The sequence below is a fragment of the Emiliania huxleyi genome (assembly GCF_000372725.1).
Source record: "Emiliania huxleyi CCMP1516 chromosome Unknown EMIHUscaffold_14, whole genome shotgun sequence".
NCBI lineage: Eukaryota > Haptophyta > Isochrysidales > Noelaerhabdaceae > Emiliania > Emiliania huxleyi.
In genome coordinates, this window is record NW_005201192.1 from 612,584 (window position 1) to 638,026 (window position 25,443).

At 65.0% G+C, this 25,443-nt stretch overlaps 7 protein-coding genes across 7 annotated transcripts; 3 read left to right on the plus strand and 4 right to left on the minus strand.

Moving 5' to 3' along the window:
- Positions 1-786: 786 nt before the first annotated feature.
- On the plus strand, positions 787-4,178 carry EMIHUDRAFT_449231 (hypothetical protein; the record flags this gene model as incomplete). The annotated part of the gene is made up of 8 exons (XM_005787830.1): positions 787-806; positions 1,177-1,894; positions 2,085-2,300; positions 2,372-2,404; positions 2,819-3,006; positions 3,161-3,274; positions 3,416-3,505; positions 3,582-4,178. The coding sequence occupies 8 exons, from the start codon at positions 787-789 to the stop codon at positions 3,880-3,882; spliced, it is 1,680 nt and encodes a 559-aa protein (XP_005787887.1). The 3' UTR covers positions 3,883-4,178.
- Positions 4,159-6,398, minus strand: EFG1 (putative EF-1 alpha/Tu like protein). The gene is made up of 4 exons (XM_005787831.1): positions 6,380-6,398; positions 5,389-6,006; positions 4,456-5,235; positions 4,159-4,377 (listed from the first exon to the last, which is right to left on the minus strand). The coding sequence occupies exons 2-4, from the start codon at positions 5,980-5,982 to the stop codon at positions 4,318-4,320; spliced, it is 1,434 nt and encodes a 477-aa protein (XP_005787888.1). The 5' UTR covers positions 5,983-6,006; positions 6,380-6,398; the 3' UTR covers positions 4,159-4,317.
- A 2,718-nt stretch (positions 6,399-9,116) lies between these two features.
- Positions 9,117-10,606, plus strand: MVK2 (mevalonate kinase; the record flags this gene model as incomplete). The annotated part of the gene is made up of 4 exons (XM_005787832.1): positions 9,117-9,616; positions 9,742-9,874; positions 10,077-10,141; positions 10,210-10,606. The coding sequence occupies 4 exons, from the start codon at positions 9,117-9,119 to the stop codon at positions 10,502-10,504; spliced, it is 993 nt and encodes a 330-aa protein (XP_005787889.1). The 3' UTR covers positions 10,505-10,606.
- Positions 10,607-10,826: 220 nt separating this feature from the next.
- Positions 10,827-12,950, minus strand: EMIHUDRAFT_201571 (putative tRNA-pseudouridine synthase; the record flags this gene model as incomplete). The annotated part of the gene is made up of 9 exons (XM_005787833.1): positions 10,827-10,885; positions 10,970-11,048; positions 11,119-11,286; positions 11,648-11,705; positions 12,054-12,107; positions 12,198-12,220; positions 12,430-12,464; positions 12,555-12,585; positions 12,696-12,950. The coding sequence occupies 9 exons, from the start codon at positions 12,948-12,950 to the stop codon at positions 10,827-10,829; spliced, it is 762 nt and encodes a 253-aa protein (XP_005787890.1).
- A 1,795-nt stretch (positions 12,951-14,745) lies between these two features.
- EMIHUDRAFT_449234 (hypothetical protein) lies at positions 14,746-17,611 on the plus strand (the record flags this gene model as incomplete). The annotated part of the gene is made up of 4 exons (XM_005787834.1): positions 14,746-14,769; positions 14,865-15,073; positions 16,877-17,273; positions 17,364-17,611. The coding sequence occupies 4 exons, from the start codon at positions 14,746-14,748 to the stop codon at positions 17,397-17,399; spliced, it is 666 nt and encodes a 221-aa protein (XP_005787891.1). The 3' UTR covers positions 17,400-17,611.
- A 1,723-nt stretch (positions 17,612-19,334) lies between these two features.
- On the minus strand, positions 19,335-21,358 carry EMIHUDRAFT_201574 (hypothetical protein; the record flags this gene model as incomplete). Its single annotated transcript, XM_005787835.1, has 6 exons — positions 19,335-19,647; positions 19,718-19,806; positions 19,925-19,983; positions 20,051-20,336; positions 20,485-21,159; positions 21,311-21,358. 6 exons carry the CDS (start codon positions 21,356-21,358, stop codon positions 19,335-19,337), a joined length of 1,470 nt encoding a protein of 489 aa, XP_005787892.1.
- A 976-nt stretch (positions 21,359-22,334) lies between these two features.
- EMIHUDRAFT_462459 (3-oxoacyl-reductase) lies at positions 22,335-23,767 on the minus strand (the record flags this gene model as incomplete). Its single annotated transcript, XM_005787836.1, has 5 exons — positions 22,335-22,753; positions 22,822-22,872; positions 22,946-23,014; positions 23,084-23,247; positions 23,428-23,767. 5 exons carry the CDS (start codon positions 23,765-23,767, stop codon positions 22,541-22,543), a joined length of 837 nt encoding a protein of 278 aa, XP_005787893.1. The 3' UTR covers positions 22,335-22,540.
- Positions 23,768-25,443: the final 1,676 nt, after the last annotated feature.

Sequence of the window (25,443 nt, forward strand, 5' to 3'; positions counted from 1 at the left end):
CCACACAGGCTGCCGCTTGGGTGTGCGCGAGGGCGCCGCCAGCTGCTGGGCCGCCGCGGAGCGGGCTTCCGCCTCGGGCGCAAGCGCCGCGGCATTCCTGCGCGCGCAAGCGGCCCACTGGGGAGAGGTGCAAGGGCTGCCGGCGATTCGGCAAGTCGAGATGCCCCACCCACTCGCAAGGCGGTTTGGGGGCGACGACACCAGCAGCTGACCCGCCCGCCGACCCGCCCGCCAAGCGCCTCGCCGTCGCTGGCATGTGTGGCACCTTCGGCTGTATCCTCTTGGACCGCCACCAAGGATTACACGTCTGTCCACCACCGCCCAAGGGCCGCGGCAAACAGTCGTACGTCACACCGCCCGTCTAAGAGCACTCTTGTGCTCTTGATGGCCTGTATCCATGTTTCCGGAAACCAAAAAGGAAACGAGAGGGTCCCCAGCACTTTGCGTTTCCGGAAATTTCCAGGGAAACTAGAGGGTGTTTGGAGGCAAGTTTGGTGCTCCATTCTGGCAACTCTCGAGTTTCCCTGAGTTGTTTTGTTGAGTCTGAGAGCTGGTCTGGGGCAAAATCTGAGGCGAAACCGAGGAAATCGGCAAAATACCCAGCCGGTCGCAGGGTAATTTCCAGGTATACCCCGGTATTTTGCCGCTTTGCCTTTGGCTGATTTTGGGCCCAAACCAGCTGATTTCCACGGAGTTTCCTCGGGAAACTAGAGAGGAAACGAGAAGAAACGAGAGGGTGCTGTGGAGAAACACGGAAAGGAAACGAGACGGGGTGCGCGAGGAAACATGGATGGATACAGCCTAAAGTCTGCCTCTTCCTATCTCTCTATCTCCCTGGTGGGTAAAAGAAAGAAAGAAAGAAAACGGACACGCCAAGGGAGATGGGAGGACGGCACGCCGCCACCACACAGGGATTTTAAGGAGAGGGGTGTGATGCGCTAGCCGTCGCCCACCCTTGGGCGTTTTTGCCTCGCTTTGAAGAATTCTTCTGTTGCTCTCGTTGGGCAATGTCGATCTCATGAGGACCCGTCCAAGCTGGCTGGTCCCTTTAATTGCCCTCCCGTGCATCCGAGCCGTTTCCTCCGCCGGCCATAGCCGCCGCGTGGCTAGCGCGCGCGCCGCGCGCGCGCGACTCGCCCGCTCGGCTGCCGACGAGCCAGCCCGCACCGACTGGAGGAGCTTCCGTGCTAACCTGGTGCGGGAACAGCGCGGCATAGCGGGAGCGCAGGCGCTGCACACCGATGAGGCACCGAGCGGCGGCGGCGACTGGTGGGTCCACGAGCTCGCTGCTCCCGAGCCGGGCTGCCTGCTGCTCGCGCAGCCGCACGCGCACATTGTCGTCGAGGAGCCGCTGATGCACCGGGCGGTCGTGCTGGTGCTGGAGCATGACGCGGCCCGCGGGACGGTCGGCCTGCTCCTCGACACGCCGGCCAACGCGACGGTGAGCCAGATGCTGCGCCGCCGCGCCGAGCCGAGCCCGCACCTCCTCCCGCTCGGCGGCAACCAGCTGCTGGTGGGAGGGACGGTGCTGCCGCGCGAGAGGCTGCGGGTGCTCACCTCGCGGTGCGACGTTCCGGGGGCAAGGCGCGTCCTCCCCGGCCTGTACTCGTGCGCGCCCGACGCCGCCGCGCGGATGGTCGCCATCGGCGCCGCCGACGCCGCGTCGTTCGACGTGTACGCTGCGGCGTGCCAGTGGTCGCCGCTGCAGCTGCGCGAGGAGCTCGAGGCGGCGCTGTGGCTGCCTGCGGCGGCGAGCGCGGCGGCGATCGCGCGGCCGCGCGAGTGGCGGAGGGACGGCGTCTACTTCAACCTGGTCGAGGGGCTCGGCGGGCAGTACCTCAAGCAGGCGCGCCGTCGGGGATGCCTCTGGGCGCGGGCGGGAGGTGGGGTGCCGGTGGTGGCGGCTGTCGGAAGGCGGCTGCAGGGCGGGTGTCTGAGACGGGCGGTGGGCAGAGAAGGGAGGGGCTTGTGTGAGGTGCGGCTTGGGAGGGGCGCACGCCGCTGCTGCCACCGAGAGCTGCTCGCCCTCCGCGCGCCCTGCACCCCCCCGCCCTTCCCTGACATTCTTGGAAGTGCCCCGCCAGGCGCTGCTCGCCCGCACGGAGGAGGAGGTGAGGTCGTGGCTGGCGACCCGCTCCGCCCTAGCGCCCGGCCTGCTCCGCGCCCTCGCGGCGGACGTCCTCTCCGCGGAGGAGGCTGGCGCGGGCGGGAGGAGGGAGGCTGGCGGCGGGCGCGAGGCGCGAGGGGTGGAGCCGCCACGGCCAGCGGTGACGGCGGACGAGGTGTCGTTTCGGCTCCACGTGCGTCGCTCCCCTCCCTCCCACCGGGCGCGGCTCGAGGCGAGCGTCAGCTTTGGCGGCTGCCTTGTCAGGCGCTGCTCTACCCTCGCGACAACCTCACCGACGTGCGGGACGGGGTTGGGTCGCTCGCGGAGCAGGCGGGCGGCCTAGGGTTAGGGTTAGGGTTAGGGTTAGGGTTGGGGTTGGGGTTAGGGTTAGGGTTAGGGTTAGCAGGCGGGCGGCCCCGCAGCCCTCCTCTCCGCACACGCCTCCAAGCCACGCCTATCCCCCTCCCCCCCACCCCCCCACCCACCCCCCCGCGCAGGCGGCCTACATCTGGTTCACGCGCGAGGTCGAGGCAGGCGCCTTCCTCAACGGAGCCGGAGCAGCGGCGGGAGCAGCAGCGGGGGGCGCAGCCACCCCTCCGCCTCGCTCGGCGAGGGCGCCCTTCGAGCTGGTCCCGCCGGCGGTGCGGCGCCCGCACGCCCCGCCCCGCCGGGCAGGTGCTCCTCTCCACCCCGGGCGACCCTCGGCTGCAGGTTCCTCGCTCGCCGAAGAGCGCGCTCCGCCGCCGCTCGAGCGAGAGGGCTGGTGCCGCTTGGGCAGCCAGCGGGGGCTCCTCCCCGCCGGGCGGAAAGACATCGCTGAGCGGCAGCCCGGCGCTGCGCGTGCTCTCTGCCGCGGCGGCGGGGCGTGTGTCTCAGGAGAACGCGCTGCACGCGATCCAGTGCGCGAGTAGTCTGCAGAAGTTGGGGAGCAGAGACGCGACCGAGAGACGGCGCCGCGAGATGGTGCTGGGGTGCTGCTTCCCCTCCCGACCCTCCCCGCCTCCCCGCAATGTCGCGCCCGCGCTTCGCCGACCGCTCGCTGCTCGGCTGCAGGCTGCTACTCTTCGACGTGCTCGACTTCCACGCCGCGCCCGAACCGACGCCGGAGCAGGCGTCGCTCCCCGACCTGCTCCGGAGGCGCGGCGGGGCGGCGTCGCTCTTCTCCCTGTGCGCGGCCCCTCTCCGCCCCCGCATGCCACCTCCCTCACCTGACACGTCGCTTGCCCGCCCCGCCCCTCCATCTCGCCTCCTCCCGCCTCCCTGCTCCCATTCCCGACGTGCATCGCGGGGCATGCGTGCGCGGGCTAGGTGTGTGCTCTACGCCACCCTCGCGCGCAAGCTGGGCGTCGGCCTTCAGCTCGTGCGCCTCTCCCCGCCGCCGGGGCGGACCCTGCGCGGGTGCCGCCGCCTCTCGACCTCTCCTCGTCCCGACAGCCGCCCTGCTTCCGAGCTTCTCCGCCCCGTGGCGCCGCAGGCCTCCCTTCCTTCTCGCGCTCGGGCCGGCGGAGCTCTTCATCGACATCCTCGCCGCGGGCCGGCTCCGCACGCTGAGCGACCTGGCGCAGTTCCTGGACGGCGGCGACGGCGACGGCGGCGCGGTGGGCAGGCTATCGCCCGCGCAGCTCCGCGCGGCGGCGAAGCCGCTCGACCAGCGCGCAGTCTGCCTGCAGCTCGTCCGCGAGTCCGAGGCCTCGAGCGCGAGCGTGGGCCGGCTGGCGCACGCGCAGTTTTGGAGCGCGCAGCGCGAGCTGCTCGAGGCCTACCTGCGAGAGTGAGAGACACGGCGTGCCCCGTGTGTGCACCCGTGTGCCGCTGCCACACTGTTGCCCGAGCCTCGCCGCCGTCTGCGGCCGTCGTCCGGGGGGCGGGGCCCGCCCCGGGTGGCGGGGGGGGTCGTGACTCGTGTGCGGTGACCGGTGTGCCGGCGGTGCGGTCATATGCGCGTCCGCGCTCCGCGGGTCGGGGGGTCGCTCGTCGCGTCGTCGGTCGTCTCCCCGGTCCCGTCTCGTCGATGTCCGATACTAGACTTCAGTGAGAGCACAGAGGCTCGCCGAAGGCTTTACGGCATATAACCACGAAAATACGCTTTACTGTGACACTAACGACGCAACAGACGGGTGACCTGACAGGGGCTACTCTCCGCGCCGCGCACACTGTCATCACCTCTGAGAGCAAATAGCTGGGGGGTACACGAGCGCAGACCCGGGCAACTACTTCTTCTTCTTGCCCTCCTCCGGCGGCATGTCCTTCTTCTGGATGACGGACACGACCTGGGGGCGGCGGCGGGGGAGGGGGGGAGCGGTGACGGTTGCGCGAGAGAGGGGGGGTGGCATGTGCGGAGGGCGCACCTTGCCAAGCATGACGGCGGTGTTGCCGTCGAGGAAGGCGATGCGGGACAGGCCCTCGCAGTTTTTGAACGAGTCGACGACGAGCGGCTGCTGCGGGCGGAAGGAGACCTGCGCCATCTCGTTCGACTTGAGCGAGTGCGGCGACTCCATCTTCTTGCCGCCGGTCTCCTTGCCGACCTTGAACTTGAAGGCGGTCGCGCGGCACGCGGAGCGGCCGCAGCGCACAAAGCCGATCGGCGAGTAGCCCAGCTTGATCTCGCCGGGGATGTCGAGGGTCTGGATCTGCGCGTCGAACTCGCCGCACTGCGTCAGCGTCTTGTCCTTCTTGTAGATCATCACGTCGCCGACGCGGGGCATGTTCTGCTTCTCGAGGCCCTTGATGTTGAGGCCGACGTTGTCGCCCGGGTTGGCTTGCGGGTGCGTCTTGTGGTGCATCTCGATGGTGAAGACCTTGCCCGCGCAGGCGTTGGCGTCGGTGTGGGTGGGCATGAAGATCACCTCGGTGTTGGTCGTGATCACGCCCTGCTCGACGCGGCCCGCGAGCACGTCGCCCACGCCCTTGATCTTGTAGATGCCGGAGACGGGCATCCGCATCTCGGCCTTGTCGGTGCGGACGGGGGGCGAGCAGAAGTCGTTGAGGCACTCCTTGAGCGTGTCGACGTGCATCTTCGTCTTGCCGTCCGGGCCCCCGATCACGTCGCAGCCCGTCCACCAGTCCATGTTCTTCGTCTTCTCGATGAGGTTGTCGCCCATCCAGCCGGAGAGCGGCAGCACGGGCACCTGGAAGGGGTGAGAGGGGGGGGGGGGGGGGGTCGGCAAACCCCAGGCGTGGGCCCCCCAAGGGGTTCTGGGGTCCAGGCGGGGCTTTAAGAAGGGGGGGGGGGGGGGCACCGCGCGGCCGGTAAAAGGGTGGGGGGGGGCGGGGGGGCCCACCGACTGGGCAACAAAGTCCTTCTTCCAGCCGACCTTGAGAAGCATGTTCTTCATCTCGCCGCCGACCTCGTCGTAGCGCGCCTTGGAGTACGGGCCCGCGGTGTCGGTGTCCATCTTGTTGACGCCGACGAGCAGCTGCTTGACGCCGAACAGGTTGAGGAGGCGCGCGTGCTGGCGGCTCTGGCCCTGCACCTCGCCGGCCTTGTGGTTGCCCTTCTGGATGGCGGTGGTGAAGTTGCCGTCGGCGGGCACCATGAGGAGCGCCACGTCGGCCTGCGCCGCGCCGGAGATCATGTTCTTGATGAAGTCGCGGTGGCCCGGCGCGTCGATGATGGTGTAGTGCCACTTGTCGGTGAAGAACTCCTTGGTGGTGCACGAGATGGTCACGCCGCGCTCGCGCTCCTCCTTTTGGCGGTCCATGTAGAAGGCGAAGGCGAAGGACGACTTGCCCAGGCGGTCCGCCTCGGCCTTGAGCTTCTCCATCTCACGCTCGGGGATACCGCCCATCTCGAAGAGCAGCCGGCCGGTGGTGGTCGACTTGCCGGAGTCGACGTGGCCGCAGATCACGACGGACATGTGGTCCTTCTCAGCCATGGTTGCGGGTAGGGGTGGTGCTTTCTGCGCGGGGGCGGGCGAGGTGTCAGAGGCCGGGGCTCTGCGACACGGCCAGGACGCGCGCAGGCAGACGGAATAGCGCGCGGACGGGGGAGCGATTCGGGACGTGGGGCGGGCAGCCGCGACGGAACGGCGGGAGGCGCGCAGCCCGCGTGCCGGCGGCGCGCCGACCCTGGTGAGGTCTGCGCAGCGCAGGGGACGCAAGTTTTGCGACTCCGCGCTCCCGACCTCCCGTGCCCCGGCGCCCCCCTGGTGCAGGGCGGCGGTCGCCCGCCGGGCGCGCGGTCGGCGAGCGGCGCGTCCCCGCCGACCTGCCCGCCTCGCCGCGCCGCGCGGCTGCGGCGCTGTGGGCTTTGTGGGCGTGCGTCTGCGTCACCTTGGTTGCTACGTCGTGGCTCGACAAGTGTTTTTCTTTTCCTCTTTCTCCTTGGAAACGAGGACAAAACTGATTCCATTCGCACCCCACATGAGTCTTGCCGGGACACACTCGTCGACTTGTTGAGGGCTATTATCTGTCCTCGGGAGGGCGGCGGCGGCGGCGTAGAGTCGGCGGCGAGCTCTCCCGATGAGCGATGACAAATAGTCTCTCTCTCTCAAATAGTCGCCTCACAGCTTGGGTCACGTCTGCTTTCCGTGTCTCTGTATCGAGCGAGAGCGGCGCGACGACAACAAACCCTAACCCTAACGACCCCCTAATCCCCTAACCCTAACGCAACCCTTGCTTTTTCCAGAAGGCCGGAAGCAAGCAAGATGCAAGTGCGGCTCTTCGATCCTTCAGTGTGTTTACACCTGTGCCCCTGATCGTCCTTCCAAAATCCTGCTCGTGCAGGTGGGAGGTGGGACCCTGGAGCGGCCGTGCTCTACCTCGGATTCCGGCCCCTCGTTGGGACCGGTCATTTCATATTGGACCGGTCACTTGACCGGTCATTTCCCGACGCCACGTGGTCGAAGCGGTCGTTTTCCGAAAGACGCCCAGGGGGGATCAGCCTTATCCCCCCCAAACCGGTCATTTCCCGACGCCACGTGGTCGTGCGGTCATCTCCCGATTTACGGGTAGTTTGGAGCGGTCGTTTTGGGCGCCCTCGTGGACAGCAACAACGGGTTCAAAGAGACGCCCTTTGTGTGCGTGCTGACCCCAGCTGGCACCTGCATGGTGTCTGGGCGTCTCCCTCCGCAATGCCGGCTGGCTGAGTCGGCGCCGCACAATCCTGGGCTCTCTCTATAAAATGCTCTCGGCCAAATACCAGCGCGACGCGAGCGATAGCTGCCTGGACGTCTGCTCAGTAGCTTTACCAGAGAGTGTGCGTGTTGTACATAAACACCGTTAGACGATTGTTCTGTTGAAGGAAGGAAAAATCGGCGGATACAGGTACACGAACTCGAGTGTGGACCCACCAGGCCCCGCTCTCGCTACCGCACTCGCTCGTACCACGGAGCTCAGCGAAGATCAACGGCCGAGGTCGCACCGCGCGCCTCCGACGCGAGGAGCTCGGCCTTGGCGCGAGTCTGCAGCGACTGGAAGCGAGCCACGACCGCCCAGAGCGAGTTGGCGAGCACCGGCCGCGACTTGCCCTCGTCGGTGATGTCCTTCGCGATAGACATGAGCCAGCGCATCTCCTTGTTGACCAGCTCCCGCTCCTTGTCGCGCGGCTGATATCCCTTGCGCTGCGACACACGCACGTACGTGATGTCGCTCTTGGCGATTGCGAGGGCCTTCTCGAGCTCGACCTTCTCGCGCTCCATCGCGTGGGCCTTGGCGAGCATGCCTCCCTGCTCCTCGCTCATCGCCTGAATGTGCGCCTCGGCCGCGCCCGTCCGCGCCCGGGCCGCGTCCACCTGCGTGGAAATCGACTGGCAGCGCGCCTGCGCAACGTTGACGTCGAATAGCGCGGTGTCCCGCTCAGAGATGAGCGCGTCCTTTTGCTTCTCGTACTCTGACTTCATGGTGGACTTTTCCTGAAAACGGCAGAGGAAACGTGTGATGAGATGAGAGCAGGCGCCGTGATTGTGCTGGCGTCGCACCATCTCGTAAACAGAAAGGAGCGAATCGAACGCGGACATCCCACCCTCATTCGAGTTCAGAGCTGACACCACGTCCTGAGGCACAGTCGGGATTGTCAGCAATGAGAGCGCACGCGACATCGTGCTATGAAGGCGGGCGGACCTCAAACAGGGCGGCCTTGTCGGCAGTGCCGGCATCGCTTGAGTCGTCCTCGCACGATGCCTTGCGCTTGCGGCTTGCGGCGGGCGGGGTGACGGGGTCAGCACCCATAGCGACAACCGAGACGACTGCCGGGGAAGGCGCAGCAGTGGCCGTGTCATTCGCGACCTCCGTGCCCGAGGGCGGCGCCTTGGTCTCGGGAGGCGCGGAGGACGAGAGAACACTCGGAGCAGCAGCACAGGACTTCGACGCCGGAACCATCATGGGAGACGTGTTGGGCACGGGGACGCCGGTATGTAAAACTTAAATCGGAAAACGACCGCTTCGCGTCGGCAAATGACCAAAATTCACCGCTCCGAACGCTAAATGACCGACCGCGCTCCCGACCTCCCGTGCCCCGGGCGCCCCCCCGGTGCAGGGCGGCGGTCGCCCGCCGGGCGCGCGGTCGGCGAGCGGCGCGTCCCCGCCGACCTGCCCGCCTCGCCGCGCCGCGCGGCTGCGGCGCTGTGGGCTTTGTGGGCGTGCGTCTGCGTCACCTTGGTTGCTACGTCGTGGCTCGACAAGTGTTTTTCTTTTCCTCTTTCTCCTTGGAAACGAGGACAAAACTGATTCCAATCGCACCCCACATGAATTTTATCAAAACCGGGACACACTCGTCGACTTGTTGAGAGCTATTATCTGTCCTCGGGAGGGCGGCGGCGGCGGCGTAGAGTCGGCGGCGAGCTCTCCCGATGAGCGATGACAATTGACAAATAGAGAGAAGCATCTAAAAATCTCTCTCCCAAATACTCGAGTAGTCTCCTCTCAAATAGTCGCCTCACAGCTTGGGTCACGTCTGCTTTTCCGTGTCTCTGTATCGAGCGAGAGCGGCGCGACGACACAAAGCCCAGCTGGTCGAGCCTGTGTCTGCGACAGAGAGTTGTTTGCGGTGCCGGCGCCGACTACAAGCTCCATGAGCGAGTACGCCTCCGCCGACCACGCGCAGGAGGTGACACGCGACCTCTCCGCGCGGCAGGAGGAGAGCGCGCAGCGCGTCCGGCAAGAGCGAATCGGCGCGGCGTGCCTGAAGCGCACGCGTGCATTCGGGAAGCTCATTCTCTTCGGCGAGCACTTTGTGGTGTACAAGGCGCCCGCGCTGGTCGGCGCAGTCGCCGCGTACACGGATTGCGACGTCGAGTTCACCGGCGCGCCGGGCATCGAGGTGGTTGATCTGCGGCCGGCGGTGCCGGGCTACAAGGTTGAGAAGGCCGCCGAGGGAGAGGAGGCGGTCAAGATTGTGCTGTCGCACCTCGGCGTCGACACGGAGAAGCGCGGCGCGAAGATCACCTTTGGAGGAAGCCTCACCGCCGTCTCTGGCATCGGCGCGTCGGCGGCGCAGGTGGTGTCACTCGCCCGCGCGCTCAGTGCGGCGCTGCCGCGCACGCTGAGCGAGGAGGAGGTCAACGCCGCAGGGTGCGCGGGCGAGATGCGACCGCCGTAATCGCCGTAACCGCCAAAGGGATAGATCTTACCAAGCCGCACAGCCGCGTCGGGGGAGGTGCCCGAGATTAGGCGAGCTTACCCGAGATCGCCCGTAGGTACGAGGGCGAGAAGGGGTACCACGGCACGCCGTCGGGGGTGGACAACACGGCGGCCACGTACGGCGGCGTGCTGCGCTTCCAGCGTACGGACGGCGCGCCGCGTTTCGCGGCGAAGGAGCTCGCTGAGTTGGTTCCTCACAGCTAGCCGTGTATGAGTCAGGCGCGCCGCTCTTCACGATGAAGAAGCTCGCCGGCCCGATCCGCATCGTGTACGCCTCCACGGGCATCACCGCCTCGACGACCAAGGCGAGAGATCGTCCGAGATGTCGCCAAGCTCGTCAGAACTGCACGCTCCGCCGTCGAACGGCGCGGTTCTCTCCTCCGCCCCGCAGGTGGTTGGCGACGTCAAGGCCAAGAAGGAGGCGGACGAGGCGTGGTTCGGCAGCCTGCTTGCGAGGAGAGTGGCGCTCGCGGCTGGCGGCGAGGCTCTGCCTGCGGGGAGCCTGTTCGCCCCCACTTCTGTAGGTACACGGCGCTCGCGGCAGAGGGCGAGGCGGCGCTGGACGCGGGCGACATGGCGGCGCTCGGCAGGCTGCTCGACGAGAACCACGCGCTGTGCCAAGAGCTGACGGTGAGCTGCAAGGAGCTCGACGACCTCGTGGTTGCGGCGCGCGGCGCGGGGGCGGTTGGCGCCAAGATGAGCGGCACCGGCCGCGGCGGGCTAATGCTCGCCCTCACGCCGACGGCCGAGTCGCAGGCGGCGGTGGCCAAGGCGCTGGAGAAGCTTGCGCCGCAGGTGTGGATGACCACCTTTGCATGAGAGCAGTCCATGAGACGGCATGTGTCATGACCACTGCGCATGGGGGCTGGCAACGCGAAATCTGCGAAGGAGACACTCCTCAAAACGGTCTGCGCGATATACAGCCGACGCGCGTACATCGTACACATGCATCATGCATGCCCCTGTCTGTCATGTTCGGCTTAGTGAAACTAAAAAAGAAAAGTGTCCGCCCAAGCCCCAACTGCAACTCCTCTCCATTGTGAAGCGCCAGCCAAGAGTGCGTGCAGTGACGACTTGCGCGCAAGTCCCCCCAAAGTGACCGAACACTAGACCCCTACGTATATGCGCCTCGAATTATGTGTCAACGTATCACGTATGTCACCATCTCACTAAAGACTAACTCAGCAACAGCCAACACTTCTACGCACGGTAAAGTCGTGTGTACGCCTGCTATTCAGTCATCCTCTACCGGCGCCCCTCTCGCGCCGCCGCCTGGCCACGCACCGTGCTCGTAGTCGAGGAAGCAGCGCTCGAGGCACAAGCCATGCGGCGGAGCCTTGACGACAAGCGAGCCGTGACGGCCCTTGCGCCCCCTCTCCGCCAACAGCTCTCCGACGCCAGCGACGCTCAGCTTGCCCAGCCCAACCTACAACCTCGGCCAGCCGCAGGGTCAGCTCGTCCAGGCCCCGACCGGGGCCGGCGAGCCACGCCGCCGCCGCCTGGACGAGCGTGCCGCTCAGCAGCCGCATCATGTTGTACAGGAAGCGGTCGCTCTCTGCGGTGATGATCACGACGCCTCCGCCGCCGTCGCCGCCGTCGTCCTTGTCGCGTTCCGCGGGGAGCCGTCGGACCTGCGAGCATGTCCACATGAGCATGTCCACGCCCTCTGCTCACCCCACGCCCTCTGCTCACCCCACGCCCTCTGCTCACCCCACGCCCTCCGCTCGCCCCACGCCCTCTACTCAGGGCAAGCTCCTCTGCCCCCGCTGCCGCCACTGCGCGCGTCACGCCTCGCCTCAAGAACCCGCGGCTGCACTGGCTGCTGCTGCTGCTGCTGCTGCTGCTGTTGCTGCTGCTGCTGTTGCTGCGGTGGGGTGCGGCATAGGGCGTGTTTGTCAGGGCTGGGTGTGGCGGTGGGGTGTAGCGGTAAGGGGAGAGTCGCGCCTCGAGCCGCCGCATCACCTTTGTGGGCGGCCGCGGGTCGTCTGGCCGCCGGACGCCAAAGGCGGAAAAGTCGTGCCTGAGGAAGGCTCCGAGAAGGTTCTCAGCGGGCGCGGCGCCACCGCCTCCTCGCTGCAGCCGGGCTACACCAGCTAGACCTCGGCAGCCTCTCGCCTGGCTCAGTAGGCGGGGTGATCTCGCCTCCATCTCGCCTCCATCTCGCCTCCATCTCGCCTCCATCTCGCCTCCATCTCGGCTGCATCTCGCCTCCATCTCGCCTCCATCTCGCCTCCATCTCGCCTCCATCTCGCCTCCATCTCGCCTCCATCTCGCCTCCATCTCGGCTGCATCTCGCCTCCCGGTGAGGAGAGCCGCCGCCTCCCCCATCAGCGCCACGTCGAGCCGCCTGCCGCGCCCGAGCACCCACCGGTACCGCGCGCCGAAGGGCGACCCGATCCCCTCCTCAACCGTGTAGACGTACCTGTGGGGGACACGTCTCGGACATGTCATGGACGTGTCCTGGACAGGCCTGCCCTCCTCCGCGGTGCAGCCGCGCCGCTTGCCGACGCACGAGTCGCGCGCGTGGAAGCCCGCCTGCTCACGCCTCGAGCCGTGAAGAGAGGCTGCTCGCACCTTCGCGCGAGCCGCGCCTCGTGCAAGCTTTGGCGGAATCTCGGCTGCGTCTCGCCTGCATCTCGGCTGCATCTCGGCTGCATCTCCTCTCGGCTGCATCTCGCCGGCGCGACGCACACGCTCCGCACGAGCACGTCGGGCGGCATGCCGGAGCGCGGCCCGCTCAGGACCCGCTCGAGCACGGACGCCACCGCCGCGTCGTCTGCTGCGGAGAGCGCGGCGGCCAGTTGGACGTGCGCCACTCTCGTGCCGCCGCCCTCGCCGCCCTCGCCGCCCTCGCCGCCCTCGCCGACACTCTCCTGGGCAGGGGTCTCGAAGTGGAAGACCTGAGCACGGAGGGCGGCGGGCACGGCTCACGGCTCAGAGCGGGAGAGGCACGGGCGGCAGGAGGAGGGAGCGGTGGACAGGCCAGACGCGGGCTGAGCGGCATCGCGACCTGGTCCCGCGCGTGCACGCCCTTGTCCGTGCGGCCACTGCCGGCGACGTAGACGCGGCCGCCGAGCAGCGACGAGAGGCGCGCCTCGAGGACGTCCTGGACGCCGCGGCCGCTCGGCTGTGTCTGCCACCCGACATACTCTGTGCCGTCGTACTGAACGCGGCCGACGAAGCGTGTGGTCTGCCGCGGCTGCCGCTCCTGCGCCTCACGGTCGTAAGGCCTGCGAGCCGCGCGAAACGTGGTCGCAGTGGCCATGCACCGGCGACCGCGGTGCAAGAACACTCTCGTCTCGAGCAGCGTCCGTCTCGCCGCCGCCGGGCCGCCTCGCACCGACAGATGTCGTTTTTTCTTTTGAAATTCCCGTCTGCTCTCTCTCTCTCTCTCTCAGTGTGTATGTGGCTCTTACGAACATACCCCAAGGGGACTGCTGGCCGTTTGCGATGACAGAGAGAGAGACTCTTTCTCTTGGGGTGTAAGTGCAAACAACAAACAACATCGGCTGCAAGGCGATGCGATGTTACACAAAGTTTGTCTGCAAGGCGCGCGGGCAGCCCGGCCAACCCTTCGCGATCTTCGACTTCTTCGAACGCAACAACTTCAAGAGAGAGATTTTAGAAAACCAGCAAGAAATCACGACTGTCACAGTGTCAGTGATTTGGGCTCGGCAGCTTGTCAGCCCTCAGGCTCAGCCGAAGCTGGGGCCGGTCCCGTAGCCGAGAGAGCCCGCGCCGTGAGTTCGACGCGGTCGGGGGGCCTGCGGAGAGGCCAGCGAGGTGGCGATCGCTGTACTTCATGGTCGTCATTAAGTGACCGGCTGACAAGCCAGAGGTCGATACTCTGGACTGGACGACCCATAGGATGCCACGAATGCCTGGAGGAGAGGGAGGCGAGGCCAGAGGCAGACTCAGCTGCTCTCGGGTGATCTCGCTTTGGTGGCCGAAGGACCCGATGGTCCTGTCACATTCGCGTTCCGAGTCGTGGGGGTAGAAGAATTCGAGTAGAAATCGAGTCAGCACTTCCTTGTAGTACAGCGGACCGCCAGGCTATCAGGCTCGCCGGCAGCATCCGCAGGGAGGCAGCATATGAGGCACCAGTTTTCTGGAGAGCTCGACAGCTGCAGCCGCGATGGCGGAGTCGGCCGCGGTTCGAGCGAGCAGCTTTTGGCTGCGGGATCGAATCGCGGAAGGCTCATGCGGAAAAGGCTCATGCCCTCGCGGAGCGACGCGGGTCGCGCGGCGCGCGCGTGTGCGAAATGCGACAACAGACGACAGATGACAGGCGCCTGAGCGCTGTACGCCTGAACTTTTGTCGCCGCAATCGCCACCGCCGCCATCTTGACGAGCAGCGCGAGCGCGCTCGTCGGCGGCCAGCCGTCGCGGGCCGGGCCGAGCCCGGCCTCAACCGGCCGCGCCGCCGCAGCAGGCCCGGAGGCCCATGGCGGCCGACCAGCTGATAAGGACCTTTTCTCTCTTCAACCTGCTGCTCCACGAGACGTTCAGCGGCGGCTTCTCGCCCACCGCCGTTCTCAAGCTGCGCCGCCTCGCGCGCAAAGTCGCGCGCGGCAGCGTCGACCGCACGGCCTACTCGCCCAAGTACTCGGCTACTCGCTCTCTTTTATGTCCCACCATGCAGAGCGCATCTCTCTCTCTGTTGTGCGAGGCGTGAACCGCGCCATTCGCTCTCACCTGGCAACCCTGTCTGCACGTCTCGCGCGCGCGTGAACAGGGCCTCGAGCGTGTTGGCGGAGAGCGGTGTGAGGAAGGGCATCGTCTCTGTGATGCCTCTGCTCTCTGGTCTGTCTCGTGTCGTTTGAAAGCCAGATGCTCGTTTTTTTTTCCAGTCCGAGCCTGGCTGTTCTTGAGTTGTTGCTGTTCTTCACCTTCCTACCAAACCTAACCTCGCGAATAGTTCTTCACGTGCACCGAGCAAGCCCAACGATTCCGCAGGGTGTGTTCACGCAACACTCTATAATTTATTGATTGATGATTTTATACACATTTTGAGTGTTAGAGTTGTTTTTTGATTTTATATAGCTGGTAGCAAACAAACGATGCCTCGCGCCAACGCGCCGACAGTGCGCAGACGAGAGAATTAAATAAAAATAAATAAAACGGACACACCAAACAACAAACAAACGTCGACACTGACTGCGTCACGAACACCTCGCAGCTCCGCCTCAAACTCGTCCAACGGATTGCCTGCGCAAAGACCAAGTACATTGCCGGCATCACGCCGCCCAATGTCGCGTGCGACGCTCTCGAGTTTGCGCACAACCGCATCCGCAAGTCCTTTGAGAGCATTGCTCGCGCCGACGCCTCGCCCCAGGCGCTCCGCGACCTCGCGTGGCTCCAGGCGCAGCTGCCGACCGAGATGGGCGGGTGCAACATCGACACCGCCTTCACGCGAGCCGACAGCGACTTCTCCATGTCGCTCCTCAAGAACTGGCGCACCCTCGTCGCCCACAACCCCGACTTCGCCCTCGACGAGGGAGGTGCGTCCAAGTACCCCACCATCGCCGCAGCCATCGCCACCTACGAGTCCGCCCTCTCGGACTGGAAGGAGGTGTGTGAGAAGCGCGCCGCCCGCGACAAAACCAAGTACCACACCGTCCGCGGCGGCTACCTGACTGAGTTCTACCCCAAGAGCGTCCCGCTCCCCGAGCCCGAGTCCCTTCCAGCTACCGACGCGATTCTCAATGGCACTTGCAAATCCACGTACCCGCGGCCGCGGGCGCTCGCTGCCATCAAGAATCACAAGGACTGGTCCGCGCACCAGGAGCTCGTCAAGGCGCGGGACGTGCACGTCAAGAACAACCCGTCCCTCGGAGACAGCGCCGTCAACAACCGCGAAGCCTCGCGCTTCGTCTCCGCCTCAACGCCTTTCGCCGGCAAAGCCCTCGATGTCCGTGTCGACGGCACGTACGCCACCGCCCTCTCCTCCGACGCCCTCCAGGAAGCTCCAGCGGAAGCTCGGCCTTTGGCTCTCCGTGGCGGGCTTCCCACCCTTCGGGTCGCGCTCGAGCGGGGCATGCCAGTCGATTTCTTCGGCGACTACCTTTACAACAAGGCCCACCACCGGCGGCCCCACGACGGCGTCCTCGCCGCCTGGGCGGACGCGATGCGCGCCCCGGCCAACGCGCCGGTCGTGCACGGTGACAAGGAGAAACCAGAGCTCACCCGGCAGTACATCAACGAGGGGTACAAGGTCGACCTCGCGGAACCCCACGCTGGCCCGGGAGGATGCGATGAGGTGAATGAAGTCAAGCTCTCGACGCCCCTCCTCAAGACCTCCTCGGCGGGCGTTGGCAACGCCTCGAGCGGCGGCACGCCCGCCTCCGTTGGCCACTCCTACGCCTTCGGCAACACCGAAGAGAAGGCCCGCCGCCTAAACATGGGCTGCAAGGCGCGCGGGCAACCCGGCCAACCCTTCGACCACAAGAACGGCCACGGCTACGTCAAGGCGCATCGCGGTTTCTACCACGACGCGATCTTTGTCAAGCGCAACAACTTCAACCTGCTGCTCCACGAACGAGACGTTCGGCGGCGGCTTCTCGCCCACCGCCGTTCTCAAGCTGCGCCGCCTCGCGCGCAAAGCCGCGCGCGGCAGCGTCGACCGCACGGCCTACTCGCCCAAGTACTCGCTCTCTTTTATGTCCCACCATGCAGAGCGCATCTCTCTCTCTGTTGTGCGAGGCGTGAACCGCGCCATTCGCTCTCACCTGGCAACCCTGTCTGCACGTCTCGCGCGCGCGTGAACAGGGCTCCAGGCCCCAAATGACGTGTGAGTGTTAGAGTTGTTGGTATTACTAAAAATCCACACTAAGTGCACCACTAACTAACCGCTCTGCAACAGCACTGCGCCTCATCAGCGGGCTCCTGCTTTACCCATTCTTTTCAATCGTGGGATCGCTTGTCATGTGAGAGAGTGTTGTAAAATACTTTTCTGCTCCGGGACTTGGAAAGTTCTCTGCATCCCGACGCCAAAGCACAGCGTGTGTGCGCGCGTGTGTGTGTGTGTATGCTGCTCGCTGCCGCAATCCCGCTTGGTCTGAGCCTCTCGCCGCCCGCCACCTCCGCCTCGGCGCTCTCCACGCGTGACGCGTGCCTCCTGTTTGGAGCCCTCGCCGAGCCGCTGGTCCACCTCGACCCGGAGGTCGGCGCATGCTGTCACTCTGCGTGCAGCGACTGCGAGTGGCGGCTGCCCGACGGTGGATACCGGTTCGATGTCCTCAAGGCGACCAAGCCAAAGTGGGTCCCGTGCTATCTCCGCCGCGACTTTGGCGACGAGCGTGGCTGCCACGAGCCTCGCTGGGCCTCGGCGCTCTTCCCGGGCGGAGGCGAGGTAACGCGGGCGCAGTTTGGCGAGGCGCTCGCCGGCCTCGGCTTTGAGATGCCGATGGGCCCGCGAGGCAGCGTGGGCGCCGACGGCGGCATGCCCGAGAGCGCGGCCGATGCGCTCTGGGCGTGGCTGGCTGGCGATGGCGACGCGCTCACGCCAGAGGGCGCACGAACGCGGCTGCAGGCAATGGCCGAGGACCCCCAGGCCGAGGGCGCCGTCGGTGAGGGCCCCGACCACCTCGTGTGGAAGGAGTTTGCAAAGGACGCGGCACGCGGGGGGCGCTGGTCCCGCCGCACCTCCCCGAGACACCGTGCGGGCTGATGTGGATAGGCGCTCGGCGCCAAGCCCTTCGAGATGATCGTATGAGCGCCGCCGCGATCGCACAGCGCCGATTCGCCTTGCCCGTATCCCACAACACAGGCCTACGCTTCGGCCTCGGAAGTCGGACGCTGCGCGAGCGTTGCTCTCGTCTCCTCCTTCTAGTTATGTGTAGTATAAGAGCGAGAAGGTTGCGCACGACACCACAGAGAGAGTGTTTTTGCGTTTCCGTCAAAGTAATGTTTTGCGTTTTTCGAAAAGTCGTTATGCGGCTTGTGTCGTGTTCCCGGGCATTCACACTATATTTCGGAGATAATTGGGCGATTATATCCATAACCGGATTTCATCCCTTTCGTTTGGTTTGCCTCTAACGGTTTGGAGATTCGTGTTACGTGTTTCCAGTCCCGTGCCCAGTGTTGTGAGAAGGAGTTTTGTTGTAAATTTCCGTTTCCGTAAAGGGTGTGGATGGTGGGTTGACGGAAAATTGAAGGACACGACCCACTTCGCCACAGACAGTCCCGCGCCTCGCGCCGCTAAGACGGCTACACGACCGCGGCTCGTGTGCATGTAGCCGTCTTTGTCCGGAGTGAATACCACCACGCGCTCGTCGGTGACGGTGTCCTTCGATTTCGCCGCGCTCGGCGAACCTCGACAGCGCCCCTTCGGTGGCATGCATGCTGCTGTACGGCCCCGGCATCGCCTTCCCAGGCTTAGCTAGACTGAGAGATATTGTGGACATGGTTGGTCTCTACAATATACTCACTGACACTGAACCTCCCAGAGCTCGTCCCGGTCCGTCACGGCCATCCTCGGCCTCCGGAGGGCCCCCGGCCTCCGTAAGGGTAAAACGTATACAGCACTCTCTGACGCGATGCGGCCTCTGCCTAGCCTCCTGCTCCTTTGCGGGAGCTATGGCGGGACCGCTATCGAGTATGGCTTATCCTCCGGCCAGCACGGCCTCGACTATTGCATCGCCGAGGCCGACACCACCATCGACACGACAGCGTCGACCACCATGGCAGCTCCAACGTGTGCGCTGCCATGGACAAACCGTGCACTCTATATGCCAGCCACCACCTGGGCGCCCGGCATGTGCGAGCACAACCCCAATCGAGCCGAAAGATCTCTGAACAATGGGTCCAGTCGGTCTCTTCGAGCACGTTTTCGAGCCTACCGTTTGCGTCGACAATCCATTTCTGAAAGTTTTGTCGATAAACTTTGAACTTTGGCCAGAACACTCCGAGGACATGTGTGCCTCGCCCCACACGACCTCTCAGGCTATGGAGCACTGTGGAGGTGATCAGGGTGGTCTGACCGGGTGGTATCGCCCCGGTCTCGGCCCTCTGTAGCATCGTGAGGCGTCCCTCGTCTCTCGCTCGAGAGATGGTCATCTGAACCCGAATCATCGGTGCCCAGCACGTGTATGTTGAGTCGTACGCGGTCCTGCGGCTTGGTCGCGGGAGATAGATTGCCCGCAGTGCCACGTGCCTCCTCAGCCGAGGAAGACATATTTGTAGAAAGTATTCAAAGTACGAAGGTGTGGTGTCACACCGGTGGGGGGGAAAGACGCCAGCTGCGCCGAGTTGTGGTGTCACAACAGTAGAGAGGTCGACTGTCTCGCGGCGCGGCGGCCCCACGAGAAGCAGTCAGAGACTATTACGTGCCAATATTTGGGCGCCTATTAGGCGCCCAAAGTGCTAATATTGGTGATCTAAGTGGCAAGACGTGCCACCACACGGGGTATGGGAATATAGAGATATGTGAGTACGATGGACTAGCTGTCACTCTGGGGTGGGGAAGGGAGAATAATAGGTGAAGCCTCTCGATACAGGTCAGGCTGTTGGTGCTCGTGAGGGTATTCGTGCCTCACCTCCTGCGACACAAACATGACCATTCCCCCGGGGAGGGGCGCGGCACTGAGTGGTAGCTGTAGAGCGTGGCACTGCGTAGCAGCTGCGGTTGATCTGGGAGCATCTCGCAATCTCATGCCAGACGAATGCGCGACGAATCCATCCACACGAGCACAGCCTGGCGGCAGATGGGGCACTGCTCCATCTTGGCGGAGCACTCGGCGCACGCGCACTGATGCCCGCAAGGGATGGCGACGTGATCCTTCGGCCGAGTGAAGCATACTATGCACGTGGTCTCGCCGCCCAGGGTGGACTCGGGGACTGCTGCGCGACCCGTGTCGAACCCGGCGTCGGCTAGTGAGAGCGTCGCAACGGGTTGCTCCTCAGCCGGCAAAGGGTCGCCGGGCGGCCCGGTAGGCTTGTCCCGCTTGTAAAGGCCCCAGGTCCTAGGAGTGTACCTGGATCGGCGACGTCGCTTGCATGGCGGCAGGTCGCATGGGACGGCGGGGTTGAGACCGGACGGCGGCTCGGCCGGTGGAGAAGCGAGCAACGGAGTCGATGGCGGAAAGCTCATAGAACCGGCAGCTTGCGAACCGGCAGTGGAGCTACAGTCGAACGCGTCGAGCGAGGTAGCAGCGGCAGCGGCTTCGGTCGTGGCGCCATTCGCTATCAGCGGCGAAGCGAGAGAGGCATCGACAGCTGGAACTCCAGGACCATCACCACCGGTTTCGGTTTGCGACGGTTCAGCCTTGCGGGAATGCCGAGCAGGTCTGGGCCCCCGCCTTCTATTCCGTCGCCTCGTGGATGAAATGCCAGCGAGATCTGGAGGAGTCACGGCCGTGGCGTCACCCGCAATCGGCGGAGAGGCGAGCGAGACGGGTGGAAGGCTTGGCGGCGAAGAAGTTGCCACAGGAAGGCCCACGGCTGCCTCCGCGCCATTCGACATAGCTTCGCCCTCAAGACGCGAGAGCGCTGCAGCCAGCAGCTGCTTGTCGAGCTCCGTAGCAGTCTCGGCTTGCAGCCTCGCCGAGATCGCGTCCTTCAAGTTCATCACGTGACTCAAGCCCATCAGCGCCACGAACTCTTCTGGTGCCACCTGCAGTCCTTGCCCGCTGTGCGTGTCGCCATTCCCGTCCTCGGCGATCGCCGGCAAGGAAGGGTGACGCTGCACTGGGCGTTGCCGGCGGTAGCTCGGGCGTCGCTCCGGTCCGAAGCGGCTCGGTTGTCGGGACCCGGGGCGACGCCGCATCGGGAGTCAGTGCACGCGGCTGTGACGTGGGCACCTCCACGGCCACGGCGCCAGCGTCGTCACTGTCCCGAACGGCATTGAGCTCGGCATGGAGTCGCTCGAGCTCCGCTCGTGCCCGTACGAGCTCGTCACTCGGGGAGGACGTCAGAGATCCCCCCTCCTGGTCCCGGACGCTGGAGGACAGCGGCGGGTTCGGAGAGATCGAGCTCCCCGGTTGAGCAGCGGCAACGGCGTCGAAAGCTGCCTCCGCTGCTTGCTCTTCGACGGAGAGCGCCAGGCGTGTGCGCGCCAATTCGAGGATCTCCAAAGAATGCTCGTCGACACCCGCTTGCCGGGCCTGCGCTAGCAACTGAGCAAACCGGGAGACCGGGTCAAACGTCGGCGCGTCGTCCTCTTGGACAGGCAGAGCCGCGTCAGCGGTAGCGGTGGCACCAAACGGGACATACACCTCCGAGTTGTTGGCGGCCGACGCCACACCGGCCTCGGACGGCGAGGGAAATTCCACCGCCGCCGGGTGCTGAGCCGAGCGTAGTGCACCGGCCAGCTCTTGGAACCCACCGGCAAGGCTGGCCTGAAGCATGGTTCCAAACGTCTGGAACCCTTGAGTGAGGTTGGCGTTCATCTGCTCAAATCCCTGCTGCACCTCTGCATTGTGCTCCTCCGCCTGCCGACCAAGCGCCGCCGTCGCTCGGCTCTGCTCCACAATCGCCTGACGCTAGATTCGTGTTTCCGTTTCCGTTTTGGGTAAAACGTATACACAGCACTCTCTGTGCACTGTGGCGACGCTGCAACGGCGACGCTGGCAGCGGCGGCGACGCTGCTGCGATGGGGTACTGTAGCCCTTAGCTGCTGGACAGCACCTTGTGCAGTGGCAATGTCCACTGACTCATGGCACCAGCCTGTGCCATGAGCGCTGTGGTCAGTTGCGCTTTTGTGCGCCGGCGACGCTGCAGCGGCGACGACGCTGCAGCGGCGACGCTGCTGCATGGGGTGTGCTGTAGCCTTAGGTGCTGCGCCTGCACAGCACCTTGTTTGTGCAGTGGCAATGACTCCTGGCACTAGTGAGCTTGATGTCCTCAAATGTCCACAGAGTATACTGGTTGTGCTCACAGGTTGTGCCACATCAACAGGGGTGCAACTTTGAGAGGCTGCAACTAAGAGGGATGAAACAGCTTTGCAGCTGGAGCCCAAGTTTTGTTATGGGCTGCAACTGCATCCTGCCACCTTGGATACCTCGACACCTTAGACGCTAAACACCTTGACAACACTCGACACCCGCTCGACACGCTCGACACCCTCGTGCCTCGACACCCTCGACACCACTCCTCGACACCTCGACACGGACAAGCATGGTCCCAGCCTAGACAGGCCTCGACAGGCCTCGACAGGCCTCGACAGGCCTCGACAGGCCTCGACAGGCCTCGACACCTCTATCCCTCGACAGCAGCTCGACACCCTCGACACCGGGCCTCGACACCTCGACACCAGGGCTCAGGTCGGAAGCATGGAGTAACACCAGCGGTCCGTCGAGCGTCGACGCGAGCTATTCGCGTCTCGGATCTCGGTGAATGCTCTGTTACGGAGGCTCCGAGTTCTTCGGGTTAGGGTTAGGGTTAGGGTTAGGGTTTGTTGTCGTCGCGCCGCTCTCGCTCGCGATATTCTGTCTGGCTAAGTAAGACAGAGAGAGACACGGAAAGCAAGAGAGAAGAGGGCAGGGGAGACACAACCCCGTGTGTGGGCGCACGCCGCACCGACCGGCGCGCGCACACTCCCGCGCAATCTCACACCACAGCAGTACACGGGTACAGGTATGGACGTATGGTACTGGCTCGGGCTGGTCGAGCCAGTAGCAGTACCATCTACCCAGGAACCCAAGTCCCAGCGACGGCTGAGCACACATTTTATAAATAGGATCCAAGACCCAAGCGTCCATCGCGCATCGGACGCGCCTCTTTTATTTTGTGAGAGGGGGCCGAGAGAGAGGGAGGCGGGAGTTTCCTGCGGGAAGCCTCTCGCTCCCGCCCCTCCCCTCGCCTCCCCTGCTCGCCTCGCCCCCATGCAGAGCCAGGGCAGAGGAGGGAGGCGCCGTGTCAGATGCCCATCCCGCCCGTCACCTCGAGGGTGTGGCCAGTCACATAAGACGCGTGCGGCGACGCCAAAAAGAGGATGCCGCCCGCCGCCTCCTCCGGCCGCCCCTTCCGGTTGAGAGGCACCATCGCCCGCAGCAGCGGGCCGCCCTCCCACATCTTGGCCACCTCGGGAGGCAGCCCCTGCTGCACCGCCTGCCCGCCGACCTCGACCGCCTGCGGGCGCGTCGCGGACGCGTCACGGACGGCTCCCGGCCTGCAGGGCCGCGCGAGCCCTCGGCCGCCTCGGAGGCAAAAGCGCTCGTCATCCGCGTCTCGATCATCCCAAAGGCGACCTACGGACCCGCCACGCACACGCGCCCTCCGCCTTGCGCACGCGAGGCTCCGGGAGGGAGGGGCGGCAGGGACCGCGTTGGCGCGGACCCCAAAGGCGCCCCACTCCTTTGCAATCGTCTTTGTGAGGCCGACGATGCCCGCCTGGTGAGCAGGGCGCGAGCCGTGACCTGCGCGCACGGGCCCCGCCCCTGTGCCTCGGAGGGACGCGACCTTTGCCGCCGCGTAGTTTGCCTGGCCGACGTTGCCGTGTAGCCCGGAGGTGGACGAGACGTTGATGATGCAGCGGTCCGAGGGGGCGCCGCCGCCCTCCATCTCCCGCTTCGCCGCGTCGCGCATGTACGGTGCGGCGGCGCGCGCCATCCGGAACGGCGCGCCTGGTCACAGCGAGAGGTGGACGGGGAGGGCGTCGGAGGAGGAGGGTCGGTGCGACGGGAGAGCGCGGCGTTGAAGAGAGAGAGAGAGGTTGAGAGGAGCGAATGCCGGGAGGAGCCATTGAACTGAACGCTGTCGGACGGGTGGACGGGAACGATGAAAGCAGAGGGGGAGCGCCACACCGAGGTGGCAGTCCACGACAGCGCCCCACTGCGAATCGTCCATCTTGTGGAGCACGCCGTCAAAGAGGAAGCCGGCGTTGTTGACGAGGACGTCGACCGGGCCGAATTCAGCCGCCGCGTACGCGAGCAGCGCCTCGGGGAAGTCCGCATCCACCACACTCCCACCGAAACCGACGGCCTCACCGCCTGTCGCTCGGATCTCGGCGGCGGCGCTGTCGGCGACCGCTCCGTCGAGGTCGTTGACGACGACGCGCGCGCCCTCGCGACCAAGCAGACGCGCCGCCGCCGCACCAATGCCGCGGCCAGCGCCGGTGATCACGGCAACCTTGCCCTTTAGCATGGGTCGAAGCCGGTCAGCGCTCTGTGTCGATGGCACAGCCGAAAGAAAAAGAATTTTTCGCCTGGGTTCCTCGCGACGAGAGTGGGAACGGCAGACGGCATACGGCCTAGGGCTCGGCTGGGCGCGCACGCGCACGCGCGCGCGTCGCGCGCCACGCGTCGCTCCGCGAGGGCGCGCGCCAACCGCGATTCGAACCGGGGCCAAAAGGCGCCTGGAGCGACACTCTCGTCGTTCTCTCCCTTGTCACTTCTTCCTCTGTCGCGTCGCTCTCTTCTGCCTCGTCCTGCGACGCCGTCGCCACTTCAGGTCCACTCTCTCTTCGAACACTTGTGCCTCCACGGATGATGCCGGCGCTGGGGTTCCCTTCGGGTGCATCGTGACGGCTGACAACGGGATTTCCACTGGTTCGTCCTCCTCGGAGTCGTCTTCCCCGGCTTCCTTCCGCTCGGCCCTTCGCTCGGTACGTTCGGTGTGGCTCACCCTCCATGCCGTGAACAGGCGCTTTATCCACCCTATATTCTTCTCTCGTTCCTCTGCCCGTGCCCTGGTCTTGTCGTTGTTTCGCACCCATGTCTGTATGGCAATCGAGGCTGCCTTCCCCACTACCTGTAGTTCACTCGTCACCTCCCCCGCGAGCTCCCTTTTCTTTCTTTCGGGTATGGAGTCCGTGAGTGCGGGCAGCGTGCAGGCAATCACGGGCGCTATTTTGTGGTACTCCCCTTCGGCGAGCGCTCCGAATCTAGACCCTATTGCCTTTAGGGAGGCTGCCCTCGCGCGTCTCAGGAATGTGGCGGTGTCTTTTGAGTCCGGCGCCTCCCGTTCGACTCTTGCTGTCGCCCTCGCCGCGTGTTTGTCAAGCTTCCGCATGAAGTGGCGCGCGTCTTCCTTATTTCCAGCGCAGCTGCCGCTCAGTATGTGCGCCAACGACGCCTGTGGTGGCTCACTGTCTTCTTGTTTCCAGTCGTCCCAGTCTCTCAGTTCTCCGATTCTCCTCCTTGCCTCGCGCGCCTCTTTTGTGGCCTCATCCCTAGCCGCCTTGCATGCACGCTCTGCATCCCCAGAACGCACTTCTCGTGGCGGTGCCCCTCATTCCCCGTTTCTTCTCCCCCTCTAGAATACGCCTGTGGTGTGCCCCGTGTGGCGTGTGGCACCCCTAACCTGTTGTCTCACCCTGGCCCCCAAGATCGTTTTGGTCGTCACATTGTGATCCCCGACGTCGTCAAATGTCGCCCGCCTGTCCTTCTCCCCGTTCTCGTCTGGTAATCTCAATATCTCATCTGATTGTCCCATCGACGTTTAAGACTGGCTACAGCCACTTCGCTCCACAACCGTCCCGCCACCCCTGCCGTGTGCGATCCCGGCCTCACCGTCTTTCGATATTGCCCGCACACCCACTCGTGCGGATCTTGGAGCCTAGTAAAAAGAAAGAAAGAAGACAGACAACCCAAGGGAGGGATGGGAGAACGGAACGCCGCCACCACACAGGGATTTTAAGGAGAGGAGTGTGATGCGCTAGCCGTCGCCCACCCTGGGGAGTCTGCCTCTTCGTATCTCTTTTCTTGGAGCCTAGTGTCGTGCGAGGGAGTTTTTGTAAAATTCTTTCTTCGAATTGGCGCGCTTAGTACGTGACCTGACGGAGCACGGGCACTGCGGAGCAACGCGGTTGCAACGCGCTT